Source organism: Poecilia mexicana, unplaced genomic scaffold (genome assembly GCF_051168715.1).
Source record: "Poecilia mexicana isolate PSO_F unplaced genomic scaffold, ASM5116871v1 scaffold_12, whole genome shotgun sequence".
NCBI classification, from domain to species: Eukaryota; Metazoa; Chordata; class Actinopteri; order Cyprinodontiformes; family Poeciliidae; genus Poecilia; species Poecilia mexicana.
Window position 1 is genome coordinate 15949124 of NW_028263381.1, and position 21144 is coordinate 15970267.

Here is a 21144-nt window from a genome sequence, read left to right on the forward strand (position 1 = left end):
ACACAGGGGAGGGGACCCTACTTTAAAACTGAGCCTACCCACAATGCACCAGGCTCCTTTATCCCGGCAGTGAAAGGATGAGGCCATGATGAATGACAAAAGGGGAGAACTGGGATCTGGGCTGTGCCCGACTTGGAAGCCTGGGAGGTGGTGGGAGGGTAGGTGCGTTTTCCAAAGCCAATTCCTTCCATGAACAAAATCCAGCAGGACGAAGAGGAAGAAACTCATCCATACACAAGATCCTTTTTTTTTTTTTTTTTTTTTTTTTTAGTTTAATGATTTCTTTACTGGCTTGTACACAAACGTACAAAAATAATACAGCACTCATCTCAATGTGACGGCACGTCACCATCATCACAGTGTTACAAATGTTCAAAACGAAAAGTATACAAAAAAATAATAAAACAGACAAGATGGAACATCTGCATCACTCATTAAAGATTTATCTGTTTCCTTTTGCTTGAAATGAAGCAAGACCAGAAACACATGCTGACTGACCCAAAAAAAAAAAAAAATCTGCACTTACTCACTTTCTTTCTTTTTTTTTTTTTTTAAATTATTTTTCTTCTCCATTTTTTCTAGAAAAAAAATATCATCTCACTCATGTACACCATTCCGACAGCTGGCTCCGCGCGTCATAAATGTTATGACACGGTGAGCCGTATAACCACACAAGCGTGCAATTTTAAACCACGTTACAATGATCTTACCATCAAATGTATTATTCCCCCTTTTAAAACGACACAACAGGAAGACAGCACTTCAGAAAAGAAAGTGCCCCAAGATATCATCATCATCATCATCAGCATTGATATATATATCCATATGTATATATACATACACCCAATCACAGAGATACACACATCTTTGTTGAAAAACATGTTTTTTTTTCCACAAAGTAAAACATACATTAGGACATTATCACCTGGAGCGTATACATATACAATAGTATTTTGTTGTGTTTGTTTGTTTGTTTTTTTCTATTCAGAAAAAAATTAAATGTTGACACATAAAAGCCAACTTTTCAACAACAGTCATCAGTGCAATTTTTTTTTCTTAACAAAAAAAAAAAAAAAGAAAAAAAAAGAAAGATCAAGTTTAAACACAAGCGATGCATATTTTTATTTGTTGCCTGATGTGAATCTATACCTTGTCGTAGTGGAGCTTTTGTTATAGGATTCCGGATGATTATTCCAGGGAAGTTTCTCAGTCTGGCTGATGACTGTTTAAAAGCCAGTCACACGGGCCCCCATGAGAAGCAAACACAAACACATGTCAGGCTCACACGGAAATAAAAGATACTTTAAAAAAAAAAAAAAAAGCTTCTCATGAGTTGGACCAGTGTTGCTGTGAAGCAGTAGGCTTTAAAAAAAATAATAATTAATTAGAAAAGACACAAAACAAGCAGCATTGTTAAAAAAAAAAAAAAAAAAGTTAGGGTGTCATGACTTTCAAAATGTAGCAGGCAAGCTTACAAAATCCAATTTTCCTTTTTTATTTATTGTGTGACATCCTGCAATAGTCATGCGTAGTTATTTTTTTTATTTTCATTAAGTCTTCATCATCCATCAGTAAGAAGAATCCTGCTCAGTAGTAGAAAATATTCCAAAGCCTTCTGAAGTTACCCCGTTTGAACACTAGGGGCGCGCAAGGCTCTGTATTTTTGTGCAATAAAACTCCCTGCATTTATAAGTCATGCTGTACAATGAAAAAAATAAAATAAAATAAAATAAAACAGGCTGATGAGGACACAGAGGGAGGAAGAAAGAGTAAAGTGGAGTTCAGAGGCAGGGCGGGGGGCTTGGGGGCACTCATGCTTTAGTCAGCACTGGTTTGGTTGTAGTGTAACATAAACTGTCCTAACTGAGGAATGCATCGCATCTTCTGCACCGAAGTCCATCGTCTCTGTTAAGGTTACATAGCAGACAGATGCTGGCATGATTGGCAAGGGCAAGCTGGGAGAAGGCGGAACAGCTTGAGAATACTTTACAGTCGAGGTAGCTGGGAAAAGGGCAACCAAACAAAAATAATAATAATAAAAAAGAAAAGAAAAGAAAAGTCAGTTTAATTGAAAGTCCTCTTGAGGGTCAACAGGCTAAAGCTGTGTGGGTCAACTAAGGAGGAGGAGGGGGGGTGGGTTGCAGGTTTGCACTCAAAAAAAAAAATTTAAAAGAGTCTGAAGCAGCTTGAGTCACCCACTAAACTCTGACTCTACAGGTGTTTTTCTTTTAAAAAGTAGAACCACAACATATTCAAAAAAAAATGCATCTTTTCAATGTACCTTCATAAATATAAAAGAAAAAAAAAACAATAAAATCAGCCTGCTTTCACAGTGATGACTAGGATGTTAACAGAATACTGAAAGGAGATTATAAAGTGAAATCCAAATTTTCCTCTTTTTTCTTGTTTTTTTTTCCTTTAACGACATACAAAGCGAAAGCAGCGGTTCTTAATACGATGACCACCAGAGCGGAGTGGTCGCACTGGCCTGAAAGGTTGGGACACCAGCAATGGCAAAGTGTGTGCTTGCAGAGCCCATTCAGCTACTGTCAAAAAAGGTAAAGCTATTGTGTACAGTACTTCACAACAACGATGGAGTCACTCACAGGGTTCCTACGCTGTATGGAAAAATTAAATAAATTCTGGAAAAAAAACAACAAAAAAAAAAAAAACGTTTCTGTCTCCAGACTTTATTCGCTGTCCCGTTGTCTAAACGCTGCATCCGTCCGTGCTTGGAATCTGTAATTTTTTTTTTTTTTTTTTGCAGGTCTCCTTTTCCAAAGCTTGACCTCAATAAAATAAAATGTCTGAAGTAAGTAGAGAGCGAACTTTGCAAAAATGAGAACTGTGTTGATGTGAGTCCAGAAACGTGTGGAGTTGTGACAAGAAGAATGAGCAGGAACCCTGAATACATAAAAAAAAATACAGTTGTAGCTGTATGATCCTCATTTTGAGTTTATAATATTAATTAATTTAGGGAAAAAAGAAAAGAGAGACCTCAACAGAGGGCTTCTCCTCTTGTCCGTGTGTCTTCCCTTTCAGATATTCCAGCATGCAGCTGAGCAGCATCAAGTGCCGTGTTTCACATAAAAATAACTTACAAAAAAAGTGTGTTTTTTTTTTGTTTTGTTTTTTACAGGACAATGAGGAGCAACAGGTCAAATCTGCACTCCCACAAAGAAACGATTCACTTTGAATGAAAAAAACTGGGCCATCTGCACTTCACCATCCACGCACACACACACACACACACACATACATACACACGCACACAGATACGGTGTGACAGTTTCTTCTATAATGACACGATGTTGTATGAACATTCAAGATGAAAGCTTTAAGTACCAACAAGCTCACCGGAGTGAGGTGCTTTTTTGTGAGAGATTCATGATGAAGCGCTGCGTGATTGTGTATGAGACAGAACCGGCCCAAGGAATAAGAGAGAAAGAGCACTGCTTGGGGCCCCAAATGAATCAGAAGGGGGACCCATGTTTTGGATAGACTATAGATTTCAAAATTACAGATTTATATAGAGAAATTAGTTTAGTTTTATAGTTGATTAGTTTTAGGAAAGTTAATTTAAAAGATTGGAAATTATATATATATATAAAAAATAGAGAGCAGCAAATGGACTAACAGTAAATAATTACAGAGCAGTTAAATGTTTTGCATTTGTTATTTCTGGGCTTAAATTATAATTATTGCACACTGTAACTGGATTTGAATAAGTCTAATTTATGTATCTTTTGTGGCCTGGGACATAAAAGTTGCAAATATTAAACCATAAAGTGCTGAAAAACACAACCAGCTTAAATATTACAAGAAGATCGTACTTCTAGGATGCTTGCATTTAGAGCGTCTGCATCAGTTTGGCTTTAGGTCTACAAAACATCCCAGTGCAACCAGTCAAATTTTTCCCATCTTCATAGAAACATGTGATTTAACTCTGCCAATGGTCGCTGGTGATTAATTGAAAAAAAAAAAAAAAAAAAAGTATGTGCTCCCCCCTCCACCCCCAACATCAAATTCTGCTAAAGGCCCCTTACAACCTCGGGCCGGCTCTGGTCTGAGTGAACCATGCGGTGCGCACAGATGGCCCTGTTTGGTTTACAGAGAGGGGAGATTCTTGCGCAGTTTTATTTCCTTTTCATATATTTTGGCACAAATATGTAAATAATGGCAGCTATGTTTTGAAAAGAGCATGTTTTCTCCTTGCGTTGCAGTTTTAAGACTGAATTTGTTGCTGATGTGTTTTGCTCTTCTTTTTTTTTCCTTTTCTTTCTTTAATGTTCTACTTTTTACCTGACAGCAGAGACAGATCACCGGGCCCCAGAGGAATACTTGGCCTTGGTGATGAGGTATAGCACAATGTCCTGGTGGCCCCCGAAGGCGGCAATATGTAAAGCGCTCCACCCTTCCCTGTTAGCCAGTCGGATGTCTGCGCCGAACTTCACCAGCAGCTTCACCAGCTCCAGGTTGCCGTCGATGACGGACTGGTGGAGCGCTGTCTGTCCCTCCGGCCCGAAGGAGTTGACGTTGAACTCGCAGTTTGTCATGTTCTGCAGCAGCGAGTGCAGCTCCTTGGTGTTCCCCTTCTTCACTGCCTCCTGGAAGACCCTCTGCGGCGCGGAGCAAGTCGACACATCCGCCTGGCTCATGGTGGCAAACTCGCTCAAGTTTGAGGGGGAACGAGAAATAATCCTGCCTCGGCTCTAAAGCTGTGTCGAGCGTCTCTGGTCTGGTAACAGTGCCACAGTTATGCTGGATTACACCCAGTTTTAAGGCACTTTAACGGCGGAAGGGTCACTGGATATATCCCAAAAAAGAGGACAAGAGGGAAAACGGCACACCTGGTGTGCAAAAACGTTAATATTCGAGAAATCCTAAATCCCCTAAAACATAAAAGTGTCAAGGAGCGCTCCAGGAGTCTCTGGGTGTAATTTTCCTTCTCTAGTAGCAGCAGCAGCAGCACCAGGTAGCCTGGACAGGGAGATGAAGAAGAGGCACCTCCGATTTCACTGGGGAGACTGGAAGTATGACCACAATCACCAAAGGGCAGCCTCCTCGTTGTTGGGTCCCCGTCGGCTTTCCTCCAACGGTCCAACCAGCTTCCTGGCTATATGTGGCTGCTCATGTGGCCATGCAGACGTCTGAGAGAGACAAAAATAATTTTCAAAAAAAAGAAAAAAGAAAAAAAAAGAAAAAAAATCACAAAAGATGTCCGCATGTATCCAAATTCCTTACACACATTCCGCCACATCCAAGAATGAGACAGCGCGACAGAGGAGAGGAGAGCTCTGTGCGCACACGTTTACGCACGGATCTCCCCCAGGCTTGCGTCCCGCAGCCAAACTGCAATCCGCTGACTTACCTGCGTCAGATGGACGGGTCCGTGTTGTGGCGACAGATAAACCACTTTTGCGAAGCCCCGGGATGCGTGTGTTCCTCCTCCTCGCGGTCCTTGTGAGTCTCTGCCCTGCGCCGTGCTCCGGGGGAATAGTTTTACGCGTCCTTTATTTGCATGACAATGCCTTCCCGAAGAATCAACTGTGGAGGAATGGGCGGAGAAGCGCGGAGGTTATAGGCTGCCGGCTGGGTTAGAGGGAGGGATCAGAGCCTTGCCTGTGTGTCTGTGGGGTGGGCGGCGTGGTTTTCAGGGAGAGAGAGTGTGTGTGAGAGAGAGAGAAAGAGCGAGAGAGAGAGAGAGTTGATGGTGGTGGGGGGTTGGAGGTCCAAATAATGTTGCCACAGAATGTTTCTGTTTTGAGCTCTATATCTGATATCCTGCTTGCCACGCAGTGGAGCGAATTGAAAGGAGTGTCGCAATAAGAACCGATGAAGCATTATGGTCAACATGCAGGGCCGGATAAAGATTATATGGGGCCCTAAAACTGGATACCACAGTTCAACTTATTTCTGATTTTAATCATCCATACTTGAATGTCTCATTGTATGATAAACTTAAGTAAAAGTACTATGGTTTCTTGGTCTTATACAAACATTTACTGGAAAAAATGTACAACATGATGTGTTTAAAAACAAACAAACAAACAGAAAAGCAACGATTATTTTCGCTACTACTAAGGCAACATATTGATTATGATTGTAAATCAGTCCAATACATGACAGCTATTTATTTTTTGATAATGATACACACATATATAAACCAAAAAAAAATATAGAACACCTGCTAAATTTAGAAGTTCAGTGGATCCCAACCTTTTTGTGGTTTAGTATTTTGAGAATTCCCCTATTCCTTTCTTTCTTACTTTACTTTACGGAACGAAACTCAAAAATTAGCTGGAGAAAAGTTGCCCACTTGCAGCTATTTTCTCAAATACTTGAAAGAAAATGCAGTGTAATGTGCATTTTAAAATCGACAGGTGGCGCTCTTTTAGTTGTCGGATCATAGCTGTCTGCATCTTGTGTTGTCAAAAACATTTCGCAGCCACCAAATTGTCAGCGTGGGAAAAGCGCTGTTGCAGACTTTCAGCCAGGCGACTGGAAGTTCCCAACATGACTATACGCTTCATCCCATTTAACCTGTCACTTTGGGTCGCACTTTATTAAAGCAGTTTTCAAAGTGAAACTTGGCTCCTGTGTCTATCATGATTATTTCCTGTCCCTGATACTGCCATCACCCTGTTGCATCCTGAGAATGGTGTGCTCAAATTCGACACAATAAGACTTGTGACAAAGTATAAACGAGAGTTCTTATTGCTTCCTTGTGAACATTGCTTTATTCTTGCTGTTTTGTCAATGTGGCCAGATTTGTGTCGTGTACAACAGCTGTACGCACCTGAACTGTGGCTCTCTTGACGATTGTATTATATCATTTCCATTTTCAGATGGCTTTCAGTGCTCAGTGAGATGTTAGTAATTTTGTATATTATTTCAAAACCTGCTTTAGACTTCTGTACTGTTTGCTGAATTCATTGGTCATTATGAATCTGTTTTTTAATGGTACAAGCCTCTACTTATCCAGTTATGAATTAACATTTTATTTAGGGACATGAGAGTTAAGAATCAACATTGCAAAAATAATTTTCAAAAATGTATCATTTTCTTTTCCCTTCAAAAATAATGCATTATTTATTTTTTTTTTTTTTGTTTTGTGCAGTGTAATGCGGGGTGACAAGTGCATATTTCGGCACATGCTTGGTTCCAGGGGGTCCAAACGGCACAGAAGTTTGGATTTACCAGCTCGTATGGGCAGGAATGACCTATAGGAACCAAAAGGTATAAATAGCAGTCAAATGAGTCCCAAACGGGCCCGGGCTCCCCGTGTAAAAACACCTCCGATGGAGGAGATTATAGGTGGCTGTTTAAATCATAAACGGCGGATATAGTCCAGTTGTTTTTAAAGCGACTAGACTGTGGGACTTCAAATAACAAAAGCCCTGCGCTACTTCCTTTTTGCAAGTGAAAAGAGGTGACGCTGTGCGCAGATTGACACGCCGCTCAGCTGCCCCCGCCACCGTGGGAACCGGGCGCCTGTGTGTGTCTGCGTGAGAAGAGAGAGAGAGAGAGAGAGAGAGAGAGAGAGGGGAGGAAGGGGGAGTGAGGTGGTGACAGACGCAAACACGGTGAGACGGAGAGAATACGTGTTAAAGTCGCCGAGAAGCAAGCAGTTAAGAGAAACCGCTGCGAGGGAACATCTCTGCCTCACTCAGAAAGCTCCGTTTGGCGGCTCCGGAATTGATCTCATCTGTGTAACACTTTATGAGCAGCTCGCTGCTCTAATGGTTTCGCACTGTCCTAATTTTCCCACACCCCGAACTCTACCTTTTGGCGCGTATGAGTGGTGCGACTGCAGCCGAGGTCCCACGGCCACGGATGAAGAAGCCGCGCATACAGATTTCAATATAGAGGCGGCACTCTTTATATGACCTCAAAACATGAGCCAAATGACAGGCGTCTATTAAAATTAGAGGAAGCTGACGGCTGTCGGTTCATTCTTGTCCATGACAAAAACTCTGCGCCTTCAAAGATTTAAAACTACACTCTAGATAACAAGCTAACTTTTGAATTCATAGCTAATTTTAATTGTGCAGTAATGCTCTCCTACTTCCGCTTTGTGGCCACACAGGCTTGATTAACCACTTCACTCACACCGCTGTCATTTATTTGTGTGCATCTTGATAACCAAAGCAGTAAAAAGAAGACCAAGAAGGCAAATATTTTTGTGAATAGCTCAGTTTTTTTTACATGCTACCTGTGAGGGCAGTTTGGCCCATTTCTCAGCCGCTCTCCCCACGCAGATTTTCCTCAAGCTGGATGGGTCCCAAGTGAATCTGTGCCAATGCGCTTCATGTTTGCTGCTCACTGATTTTACCAAGTATCTGCAACACTAACAATGCCCTATGAATGTATCTGGCGTTTCTCACAAACTAAAATAGGCTTAAACTCAGCAACACATCTGGGACCCATATGTTTCCTACTTTTAATCCACAGGTTTTGCTTTGTTTTTTCCCCCCACATCAACCAAGTAAATATAACGTGGGAGTTTATGTAACCTGTGGAAAACCCATATGGACCCCATAAGAATGATTCTTGCTGAAGAAGATACGTTCACACTCAGCATAGCCTTTACAGCCTATGAGGGCCCCTCTCTTTGTCTTGAGTTTTCTTGAATCAGAGATTATCCAAATGTTATATTTGGATAATCATATGGGGCATATTACTCTACCCATTTGGCCAAGAATGTTAGCCCCTTATGTTGGCTGTGGTTGGTTTGACTTGAACTGATTTTCTTCCAAATAAATTTTTGCTTCAGTTGAACACATTTCCTTATGACTTGTGCTGTTTAAGGTTTAAAAGTTATTCAGATGTTGTTGAGATTTAGATCTATGTATAAATATAAGACTTTTAGGGTATCTGCTGTTTTACCAAATGATGTCTAACAACTTGACATGGATCTCCACCAACGTGACAGTCTGGAAATCAAAATACATTAACAAAGAATGCAGAATGTGCTGCAGTTTCTGATTTTGGAAAACCTAATCATAAGGATTCTGTGATGATTTTTTTTTTTTTTTTTTAAGTCGGGGCAGTCTTGTGATTGGTCCCCAAACTGACTCAGCAGCAGCATGACCATCGCAAACATAGAACAGATGGCCCTCAACACCTCCCACCCCCACTTTTTGGATCACATGAATGGACAGAAACGGCAGAGAAAGAAGTGTGGCGAGCTCTCCAGGGTTCCTGGATCAAAATATCAAATGAATCTCTTTAAAATTGCATGTGTGCAAAGGGACTTTGAAATGTTTGCGCCAGTTCCAAAATAAAAACAACAGTTCACGTAAGATCGGGAACTCATTAAAACCTTTTAATTTCTCAGCGCAAAAATTTGTGTAAGACCTTTGTGCAGTTTGTGTTTTGTTTCCTTTTTTCCCTTGGTCTTTGCAGAACACTTTCTAGAAAACCAGGAACATCTGTCGGCCATCACAGCTTTAGTTGGAGCCAGTTTAAATACTTGGAAAGCCTGTGCACAAACTGAAGGAGCCAAAAGTTTCTTTTCTGGATGAATTTCTTCCCCACATACAGCTTCACCCCAGTCTGTTTTTCGTAACTTCACACCTTCTGTTAATATCACACATACTTCGACGGAAAATAAAACGTGTTTAATCTCAAATGCGCGAGTTACGCGTGCGTAAATGCGCACAGTAATGAGTGACCAAAACTCACGGAGGATACACTGAATGTAGAACCGGTGGCCTCTACAGCTGAGTAGCTATAGATATAGATGCATTTTTTTTTGTGTTGTTAGCAAAATGCATGTTTGTTTATAGAGAGTCACAAGTTCAAGATTGTGAATCGAGGCAACTTGATGCGCTGATTTGAGATCTGGCGTTTGGGGCCGGAGGGACCGGGGCCAGACAAGACAGGAGGAGACTACCCGTCCCCCGTTCTCCCGGAATGCATGTTGCTAAAAAGTAGAAAAAAAAGAAAAGAAAAAGGAAAAAGAGGAAGAAAAAAGAAAACAAAAAACCCACAGAAATGTTGGCTTCTCATTCACAGAGAATTAAACCATGAAGGAAATTATCCTTTTATTTCTTTATTATAACCAGTTTCTTTCACATACATAGAAAAAAAAAAAGAATGCATGCATGTGTGAATGTGAGGGAGAGAGAGTGAGAAGGAGGTGACGTTTAACCAGGAGGGAGGGTCCTCTGAATCCAATTCATTCCGGACACCACGTGTCCTCAGAGCGTGGGAAAGAGGCGAGCTTTTCTTCCCAGCGAAGAAAGAGCGTGGATCAAATAACACGGCGCTGCAGCGCAGAGCTCTGTGCAGACAGGAGCTGCGACCACCCGGACAAGGACAGTCCGGGAGCCGCATCATGTCTGCTTTATCCATACCAATAAAATATTTCAGGGGAGCTTAATGCAACTGCAGCAATTATAAAGTCTTATTTATGAGAGCTTATGGCTTGTAAGCCGAGATGCGAATGTGTGTAGGTGCGTGTGTGTGTGTGTGTGTGTGTGTGGTTCAGGCTATGCGACAAAGCAGAATTAGTTTGCATGAGCTAAATCTTTATTGTGAAGCAATGATTTGCAGATTTCGGATCTTTTTATACAGCGCCGCGCACATTAGTTTGTCATCAACCTTTTCCCAGACCATTAAAGATAATTTCTAATGACTTAATTGGAAGCAATAATCTAAATTCCAAAACGGATATGCTACTAAAAAATAATTAAATGTTTGCTTGAACGTTTTTAGGAAACTCGGTGCTAACCTATAAAGCAGAGAATTTGTCAACCCCGTCAATGGACTTATTTTTTTATTGAACTTTACCCATGTTTCTATAATTTGGACTAACTTTTATTAATCTGCGCATTTAGGAGGACATTTTTAATGTTTCCCCTTTACATTTTTCACATCCGTGTCTCCCGCATTTTTCTGTGACATCTTCAGATACACAGTTACTTTTTTTTGTAGCTGAAGTCTCTTAAACAGTTAAAGATATTAACAAATAAAAACAAATGGCATGTCTAATGTAGCAGAAATTTCCTTAAAAATATATAATTTGAATAAATTAGATGGGTAAAAATTGTTATGCTGAACATAATAGCAATCATATTTATAATAATTTCTAAAGAGAATTTCTTTGCAGTGTAGCGCAAAAGGAAGTGACCACACAGCAATACATACACATTTATAATAATAAAATTTTAATGATTTGTTAATTGGTTTATGGCAAGATTGCCTAAATGTTTTAGTTTACTCACGCTTATTAAAAGATATATCAATAGGATCCTAAAACACCTGGACACACAAGGAGACAGGATTTCTATAACTGAACTTAACTGTAATTCTGACAACTCTACTTATTATTATTATTGCTAATTTAAGTAGCAATATAAGCATCTCAAACCCCAGATGTTATCCTGCAGCTGTGGCCGCTTAAATTCAGAAAATGAAAAGTAATTTACCTCAGTGACTATGAGCCGTCTGAAAACCACTGCGGCCGTTTTGATGCCTGTGATCAATAGAAGAAAGCCCACATCTGGCTATCGTTAGAGATTCCTACATTTTATGGGTGTATGCCTTTTGTCGTAGCTTTAGCAGAATGCGCACCATATACATTTACAGAAAATACCAGGAAATCTCTAGTAGCACGAACCTAGCTCTCTTTGGGCCGTTTTGGATAAAGGCTCATGTTATGCAATCACACAAATTTAAAGTGGGATTAGGAAAGAGAGCAGAAAATATGAGTGGATTTTTCTGGTATGGGGAGGTTTCTTCTATGAGATCTGACCCGTCTATTCCCAGAAACTCCCCCATGTTGGTGTTACGCCTGAAAGACATCAGCAAACCTTAGAAGATCTCATCAGTCTGTCCATTCTCAGCCCATCAGTCCCTGTGATTTGTTTTCAGAGCATGGAAAATGTGAAAAAGCAACCGGTTATAAGACTTACTGAAAGTCTTGTAACTTTCAGTACAGTTACAGCAGCATTTATCACACACAATTTGTAAAAAAAAAAAACATTTAATCTAAGCAGCATTCTTCAGTGAGAGAAAAAAATGATCGAATGCCAATAAATAACTGGTACATCTAGACTTGGGATGTCTGGATGTACTCCTTAAAAACCTGATACGGACAGAAGCGAGGCATTTTTAAGATGATGAGTGTCTGGGAGCTTTTGTTTAGTAATCCACCACTCCCTCTTCACCTGGTTTAAGTATTACATAACACACATGTCAAATGCCATTCAAAATGGAAAAAAAACAAGAGAATTTACAAATTAATTAAATTGGAAAAACAAAAAAACTAAAATAATTTGACAAAATAAACTTGGAGGACAAGAACTGATTTCTCTTTTTTTTTTTTTTTTTACCACCACGCATAGTGAGCAGTATGGTCATTACCACTAACCACAATCTACATGTGAACCAGAAACGGCCTTTTCTGTCCTACCAACAAAACCTGAAGGCAGAGTTTTATAAACTCTTGTGGGACTTTAAGTAGAGCTGTTTTGGCCATCCAAGACTAAGATTTGAATCTTCGTCAACAAACACTTGTGTTGCGTCTTGTGTGAAACAAAAGTTATTTATAAGGAAAATAACCTGCAGAGCACTTTGAAGTATGGAGGAGGATCTGTGATACTGTGTCCCAGTTTCTTTTCTAAACGCCATGTCATAAAGGACTCTTAGTTTAAAAAAAAAAAAAAAAAAATCAGCCTCTGCCAATGTTGGAAACATAAAATTAGCTTTCTCTCATTGTCATCTCAGTTTCCTAACCTTAATACCTAGTACACCTGTTTATAGGGATCGTGCATGATCTTGTCCAAAAGAGGAAACACCAAGCAATTTTCTATTTTCTAACCTTCTCCAACAGGAGGGAGTCAAATACTTGTGACACACATTCATGTAATTATGTAAATAGTTCTGAACTTGGGATGCTTAACTGAATAAAAACCATTAAAGACTTGATTTTTCAACATTTTAATTTAATTTATATCTTTAGGTCCCAATACACAAGGATGCTGTCTATACCTTTTAAAGTGAAAAAGTTTCAAATTCAAGTAAAATTCTACACATCCTTCTGTAAACAATCAAAAATAAAAACATTCAGATAAAAAAAAAAAAAAACCCAGAAAAAATAGCTAGGATTGTAAACAAATCAGTCTTTGTTTCACTAAGATAATAATAATAATTAAAAAAAAAGAAACCGTGCCAGGATTAATCTCCTGGCACAATTTCTTGACAAAAATCAACAACGTGACTTAAAACTATCAGCTAAAACTCGAGTGCTTGGAACTGCTGGTATTCCTTCATCAGACACAAACTGCATGAAAGATAAATACATGGACCTGAGCAGAAAACTGAATTATCCACAAATAATATAAATAGTATACCAATATAAAATATAAATATGAGCAGCTCTCCATCAATTGAATGGCCCGGCAACTGAGATGTGATCCTTTTCTGTTATGTGTAAGACTTCCTGGAACAAAGAGAGGACACGGCCAAAGTGAGAGCCTTCCCAGAACACCTTGCCACATCTGGTGCAGACATAGAACAGGGGTATCCTCTGCAGCAAAGCGGGGGGCACAGTGTGGAGCTGAATGGGCGACCCCCCGGGAAAGGTCATGGTGTCGCGGTCCAGTCCTGAAAGGGAGGCCCAGCGACACTGAGCGGCGTACCTGGGGGGCTCAAGGGTCACGCTGGGGGTCAGGGTGTCATCGGGCCTCAGCTCTTCCTGTTGACAGGATTTCTCAAGCATGTAGTCACTGGTGCTGTGATCCTGCAGAAATCCTTCGAAAAGAAAAACAGAATTAACTATTCAATTTTAAATTCCACGCAGGTAACCCTAATATAAACACTAACACATTTCAATTTGCTTTTAATATACCTTTCTCTTTGAGCATTGTTTCCATGTCAGCTCTGGGAATGGACACATATTCATCGCTGTTACAAGCCTGGAGAAAAAGCAGAGCAACAGATCTGAAATATGAGAGAAAGAATCTGCTTCAAAACCACAGGAACACATATAATATGTGAAATACTGTAAAAGGATACAGTATTTCACATATTCCTGTTGTTTATCTTTCCAAATTCAATGTATTTTGATTGTTTTATGTGGGATAAAAAAAGAGGTCTTTAAATAGTTAATTCCTATAGCCGTTCAACATTTTAAGAAGCTCTCAACAGGTCCAGTCCATCTTATTTATCAGAAGTTTTGTTATTTAAACTGTCCTGAACCTGAAGATCACATGGGACTTTTGAGTGTGTTGTAGTTTTTAGAAATAAACTGAAAACAGATTTTTCCTTTCACATTTAGAATAGTTCTTAAAGATAGATTGGCTCTTTACTCTGGTCTTAATTTGGCTCATATTTCACTTTTAACAATAATTCATGATTTTTTTTATTTTTTTTTAGAAAAATTGTTATATTTGTGCTTAGTTCACTAAATTTTAATCCCCCGTTATGAATTTATTGGCCAAGTTTTAAGACTACAACTATATTCCCCTCACACACTATTTTAATTTGCTTTTATTTTATTTTATTAAATTACATTCATCTTTATTTTTAGGTGAATTATTTTATTCTTCACTATTTTTTATGTTATATCAAACAATGCATAAAATGATACAATAATGATCATTAATACAATCTGAAATGTATTTATTTAGGATTTCTTCAGATAATGAAGAAAGCGTTTCCTGCAAGTATTTGATCAGGACATTTAAATGTTCATCGGTAACAAATACATAAAGATGATTATGTAAATCTATCATCTTAATTCATATTTTTTCATTATATTTTTTTTTTTATTTGATGGACCACTTAATGGTGATAAAGATTGTTTTCAATGACTGCAAAACAATTTTTGATGCTGCATTTTAAATAAAGTTTGACTGACTGATAAGGTATAAAAATAAGGTAAAAAAAAATAAAATAAAATTACATCCATGTTTATTAAAATTCTCAATAATTCTTCATCTCAAAAGCAAATCATCATCACAGCCTTATCAATTTCAACCAAATTTTGGTAAAATAAAATGATAACGTATGTTAATCAACTGGAGACGGTAAAATGATATGCAAGCCAAGAACTAGAAAAAATATCACCAGCCAGTGATCCATCTTCATTGGGTGGAACCTGAAAGTGTTGATGTAAAATTTTTTACACAGCCTGATGTAAAAGATTAATTTCCCTGCAGATTCAGCAGTAGCAGGAAGGCTCAGCTCAGCGATGTTTCTTAGCTTCAAAGCAAAGTGTCAGGCATGTTAAACTATCTGGCAGCAAGACTGCACGGCCCACTCACTAGTGTTGACCCTTTCACGTCGACAGCAATCAGACGTTTTCCCAGGTTGTTGCTCCGGTGTGAAAGGGTGTAAGTGTTACTCAAAGATCCAGTCGGGGTGTTAGCGTGTCAGTAAAGACACCGTTTACGCCGGAGTGATTTTCACACGTTCCTGCTGGCCCGTCCTTCTTCATGGTAAAGGTCTCACTTGGTGGGAACATTAGTGACCTCCTGCTTGCCGGCCCCCAAAACGAACACACACTTGTCTGTGAGCCATTCTGACAGCACATCAGTGCTAAAAACCTTGTCAACACACCTGAGCTCCACCCTGTAAACAGCATTCCAGTCAGGAGTGGGCAGTAAATCAAATCTGGCTCATACGAGAGATCCTTAACAGGCCGGCTTAATCCTTGTCACTCTTTACCTGGGAAAAAAAATCCAGGAGCGAACCGAGAGAATACGCCCACTCAGCACAAAAGCAGGTCGTCTCCTCTGTGTGCACATGCGGAGCGGTGTTTGCCTCTGTGGTGACTGAGGTCAGGACATGAGAAAGCTGTAAGAGACAGTGGAGGTGTGGGAACAGCAGAGGTGTCTGCTTTGTGTTTACTTCTCCCTCGGTGCATCCTATTCACTCTGCCTTGCATCGCACACAAACCAGCAAAAAAAAAAAAAAAAAAAAAAGAACTCAACCAGAAGAGCTGAGAAGGAGCTCAAAAGTTGCATCACACGCGCAAACATATGGGCACGATGGCGGCGACCAGCACGACAGAGCGAGCTATTTGTTCAGCTCAAAGTTTCCCAGCTTGGAGCATGCCAGGACCTGCTCTGAACTCTGAAGGCTGAACCACAGACTGGCAGACAAACACACATCATCTCACACACGCAATCCCCATATTCTGTAACTCTTCAAAACCAAGGAAACTACAATCCTGGAGTGATTTAATACGCAATTAAGTTCAGTATGAAGAGAACTTATTTTAATTTGAACTAATCACGACATGTCAGTCATTTTAAAAGACACCTGGTTACAGCTGGTGTTGGTCTTTAGCATTTTACATGCTTTAGTCAAATTTAGGACTTTTCAAGATTAATTTTCAACTGAAGACAAACTAGAGTGACTTAATAGATTTTAACTTACTTGAACCTGCAGTATGTAATGTTTTTTTTTTTTTTTTTTTTTTTTTTTACATATTTGTTAAAACCATCAGCTGGTCCTAACAGATAATCTGTAAAAGAAAAAAAATCAAGCTCCTCTGCCTTATCCCCGTGGTCCTATTGTCATCTGCAGAAATACGCAGCTCTGTCAGAAACAACTAATCAGTGTCAGGAGGACTTAGCGCTGTCAATCACCCCGCGTACACACTGCTCACTCCCTCCCCATTGCTCTCTGCTGCACTACAGCTAGTTCCCCACACTGAAGCCTGCCACAAATGCACAGGCTATTAATTAAGCATGGCCACTGGTGACCGAGAATGAACAGTTCCCTGTTCATCTGCTATTGATGTGTTTCTAAAACTGAGTTGTTTCTCTGCCATTAGCACATTGAGTAACACATACATGTAGATGATTAACAACATTAAGACCTTCCTGCTGGCTCTGGTATGGTAGGATGGCAGTAGGACCATAGGGAGGAGACAGAGGAGCCCAATCTTCTGTTTTTTATTTACAGATTATTTGTCTCGTGTTATACTACGACAACATGGTGATAGTTTTAAGAAACATGTAAAAAAAAAAAAAAAAAAAAATTATATATATATATTCATAAAAAGGTACATGCTGAAATAAGTTGAAATGTATTGACTCTGGAACATGCTCTTACAGCCCACTCACCTAACTTCAAAGTCGTTTTAGAAAATCCAGGTCAAACCTTTTCAAATATAGATTCTCTCATGATGAAGAAGCTGGTAGTCAATAACATTAAGAAGATTTTAAATGCAACAAGACAGTTTTATCAGTAAAAACGGACAGAAGCAATGAATAAGTCATAATGGAATATGATTTAAGAGTCTGGAAAATCTGCCCATATGTGAGGCTCTTAAAGGCCCAGACTTGGGAACATTAAGCCTGAGACCCAATACAAAACGCTGCTGGACTACTTACAAAGTTTTGGTCTGGTCCAAACATACAGCTGCCATGAGGTAGCACATTAAAACACAAATTGTTTTCTTCCATGTAGCTTCAGTAAAACCTGAGCTGACAGATTTGTCAAACCTATTTAAAAAAAAAAAGGTCAAACTTTGGATGTCTTCACATACTTCAGATTATGTCTGAAACCAACATGTGGCTTTAGTTTGTCGGTCCTGACACGATTAATAGAAGTGATGCCTCCATGTTCTCCAAGTGCATGTGTCCTCTGAATCGCTCTTTTTTTAATAAAAACTGTGAAACTAAGCTATATTACTTATGGCTTTAATTTAGTATTATTAGAATAACATAGGGAGTATTCAATGTCTTTCCATTTCTGCTTCTTCAGCAAGTCACATTATAGTCATACTGTGACTAATGTGTGATGCTGAGTCTAAATAGATAGAAGTTGATGGAAAAAAGAGGAAAAAAATGGGGATAGATGAAAGGAGACAGAAAAAGTAGGGGGTGGGTGATTATTTTCCCCCTAACGTGCTCAAACAGACAGACACACACGGTCTCTCTCTGCACTGAAGGCAGCTCCCATGGGAAAATCCTCCACCAATCTCCAAAGGCGGTGCTCCATTAGTCACATGGTTCAACCAGCCAATCGGGAGCTGGAAAACCGATTCAAACTGTGGTTAGTCAGGTAAGGGGCAGCGTGGGAACCGGTGGGAAGAAGAGGGGAGCGGGGGAAAAAATGTACCTCTATTTCCTTGGAAATCTCCCTCAATTTCTGATTGTATGCAAATTTTAAGCACAAAGAGGTTTTTAAAAAATGCAAACCGCAACACAACATAAAAGGTTATGTTGCAGTATAAAACATAACCTCTTTTTCTGGAAACTGCAACTGAGGTGCCAGGAAAGCAAAGGACAAAAACCTAAAAAAAAAAAAAAAAAAAAGAGAAAGGTTGTTCCCATGATCCCATGTCTGGGAAACTGTGCCATCACTGACTTATTCTGCTGAGGAGACAGAAAATTCTGCTGACGCTGTGAAATCATTGAGATTTACAAGCCCTAATGAGACAGGCATCACTTCATTGTCCAGCAAGGAGAGAAGCCTCGGGATGTCTTTGTTGCTTCTTCATATTGGGCAGAGTAGCACTTCGAATTTTAAAATAGCACAGTAGTGTTGCAGAGTCAGCAGCGACAACAGCTTTTGGTCTTTCTACTGAGGTGCCTGCTTTTAGTTACAGTAAGGATGGGCTGTTTCTGGTGCCAAGCTATACAGAGTGGAATCATTTCATTTGAGTCGAAACACGGAGATACAAATTAGAAACACATGATGTGCAGGGTTTACTTCTTGGTGTTGTCTGCATCACTGGGGAAATAAAGAACAGACTGATCTGCTACCAGCTGACAGAAATTGAGGAATTCAGTGTATGAATTTATGAGAATCAGTTTGTTAAGACAGAATCATTGCTAGTGACAATTAAGTTTTTTATGTATATTTTGTTCCTACATGTATTTTTTGTATAAGATATTTAAAAACATATATTGTCAGTATTTAAAAGGACACATGAGCTGTTGTGTTGCGTTTACTGTTCTGCAAAGTGCAACAGATACAGTTTTTGAATGTTAAACTGAATTAAATACTGCCCAAAAAATTACATTTTATGAGCAGCCATAAAAACGGTTTGCATAAGGATGTCTACTAATAAGATGGTGTTTGTATTGTTTTCTCTCTCTCATTGTTTAACCTTTTTAAACACTGAGAGAGAACAAAGACACATGTCCATAGTTATCTAGTATTTATAGCGTTCTGGTTGATAACCCGTTTTAGTTTTTACAGCTCCTGTGGGATGTTCTCAAAGTTTTCTTAGGATCTAAAAGTAACTCAAAGATGGAAGCTCTGCGAACTTGCGACAGGATAACCGACCACAAAGCCTTTTTGATGGATTTAGAGACCCGAAGCCAGATCAGGTTTCTGATCCCATAAAGAAACGTTTGTAGAATTATAACCATCCATAATTCATACAAAAGGCATTGGAAGAAATAAAGAAACCTTAAAAAGTAAAACGAGAAAAAGATTTCTCTTTAGTGAGAGATTAGATCATGAAATATACCCCATAAAGATCTTTTCAATATAAATTCCTCCTGAAGGTGTAGTTTCCTTACAGCAAGAGTGTCAAACTCCAGTCCTCAAGGGCCACTGTCCTGCAGTTTTTAGATGTGCCACAGGTACAAAACACTGGAATGAAACGGCTTAATTACCTCCTAGATAGTTCTCCAGAGCCTTGCTAATGACCTAATTATCCTATTCAGGTGTGGTGCAGCAGAGGCACTTCTAAAAGTTTCAGGGCAGTGGCCCTCCAGGACTGGAGTTTGACACCTATGCCTTACAGCAACAGGTCAATTTTAAATGGAGCAGGAAACTGAGGGAGATGGTGAAATGACCCTCTGAATCCACTTTCCCACAACATCCTACTGGTATCTGGTCTGTATCTCAGCCTGACAGACTGAGGTAATTACTAACTCTGTTAACTAATCACTACAAACTGACAGCAACCTAAACTTGGACCACAGTGGAGCCTGTCTGGGCTTGACATCACACACACCTTCATCTGACACACCTCACTCACACACTTACAGACACTCAGATACCTATCAGTAACTCGGAAGATGCAAAAAAAAAATCAGCGTGTAGCTCTCACAGGAAAGCAGCACATCCTTCGCTGTCTGACTCATTCACACACTCATCTCACCTGTATGAAGCAGTCATCTCTTTCCGGCTTCTCCCAGGGAAACAAGTCACCAAAAAGAGCCTACGGGACTAACCATGCAGTTTATTACAACAATTATCTAGCTATTCTCAAGTGTAAAGAAGGCACTGCAAATTTAACGAGCATAATTTCATTTCAGCTAAGACATAGTTCTTAAATGAAGCTATACATTTTAAGAAGCAATACACAAAAATACTCCCAACATTTATTTTTATTAAAAATAAAATTCCATATGTCTCAGCAATGGCAACATGAAGCCTACGTCTAAAACAAGGCAGCCTACTATATAATACCACGATCAGACATCAGCTGCATTTCTAAATCTAAAACTAAAATAAAAGGGTATTGACTTCCATGTATTTAAAACTGAAACCTATGAAATATTGTAACTTCAAATTGCAAACCATTACTTATTTTTACAGGGTCTTCAGGTGTTTTACTCATTGAACAAATATGAGCTTTTATCAATAGTTGGGATACTTTATAAAGCTATTTTGGAAAAGTTTTTGAGTTAACAGCAAAACTGTGGAATTTTTTTATTTTTATTTTTCGTTTTGGTGATATAAACATAGCAACAAAAAAAAAACTATTATGAGAGGGAAGTATACTTGGCAAGCATGAATGCCATTATTTCTTAAAATGTTTTTTTGTTTGTTTTTTAGTTGGGGTGTGTGTGAGAATTTTCATATTACTGTAAACAAAATAAATCCCATCTTTAATCTGGGAGAAACTTTGTTTTGTTATTCTATTATGACACCGTCTTTGACTGCAAGTTTTTTCAGCCCATTTCTCTATTATTTTCACAAAACCAGAACATTTCCGGTAAATATTTAGAGTGACAAAATACATTAATGTAACTTATAAAATATATGACTAAAACAGATCTTACAAGTATATACAAAAAAAAAATCTCTGTCATATATTGTACAGTTTTAGCATCTTTTTATTGGATTTAAGTTAGTGATTGTCAAAGACAGTCATGGATGTAGTAAAAAAGAAAGTGTGTGATTTACAACAACAACCATCACCTATAATCGATCTTA

The 21144-nt window shown here is 39.1% G+C and overlaps 2 protein-coding genes across 4 annotated transcripts in view; both read right to left on the reverse strand.

Moving 5' to 3' along the window:
- Positions 1-243: 243 nt before the first annotated feature.
- Positions 244-5554, reverse strand: nrarpa (NOTCH regulated ankyrin repeat protein a). The gene is made up of 2 exons (XM_014987973.2): positions 5372-5554; positions 244-5150 (listed from the first exon to the last, which is right to left on the reverse strand). Exon 2 carries the CDS (start codon positions 4656-4658, stop codon positions 4320-4322), a length of 339 nt encoding a protein of 112 aa, XP_014843459.1. The 5' UTR covers positions 4659-5150; positions 5372-5554; the 3' UTR covers positions 244-4319.
- A 7378-nt stretch (positions 5555-12932) lies between these two features.
- Positions 12933-21144, reverse strand: part of exd3 (exonuclease 3'-5' domain containing 3) — a 48142-nt gene continuing 39930 nt past the window's right edge. For 2 of the 3 annotated variants that reach the window (XM_014987967.2, XM_014987968.2), the window contains exons 20-21: positions 13859-13925; positions 12933-13761 (exon numbers count right to left, since the gene is read on the reverse strand). In XM_014987967.2, the coding sequence (XP_014843453.2) occupies positions 13394-13761; positions 13859-13925 (435 nt within the window). In that variant the 3' untranslated portion in view covers positions 12933-13393. The remainder of the gene's footprint in view (positions 13762-13858; positions 13926-21144) is intronic. The other variant, XM_014987970.2, reaches the window with a different exon arrangement.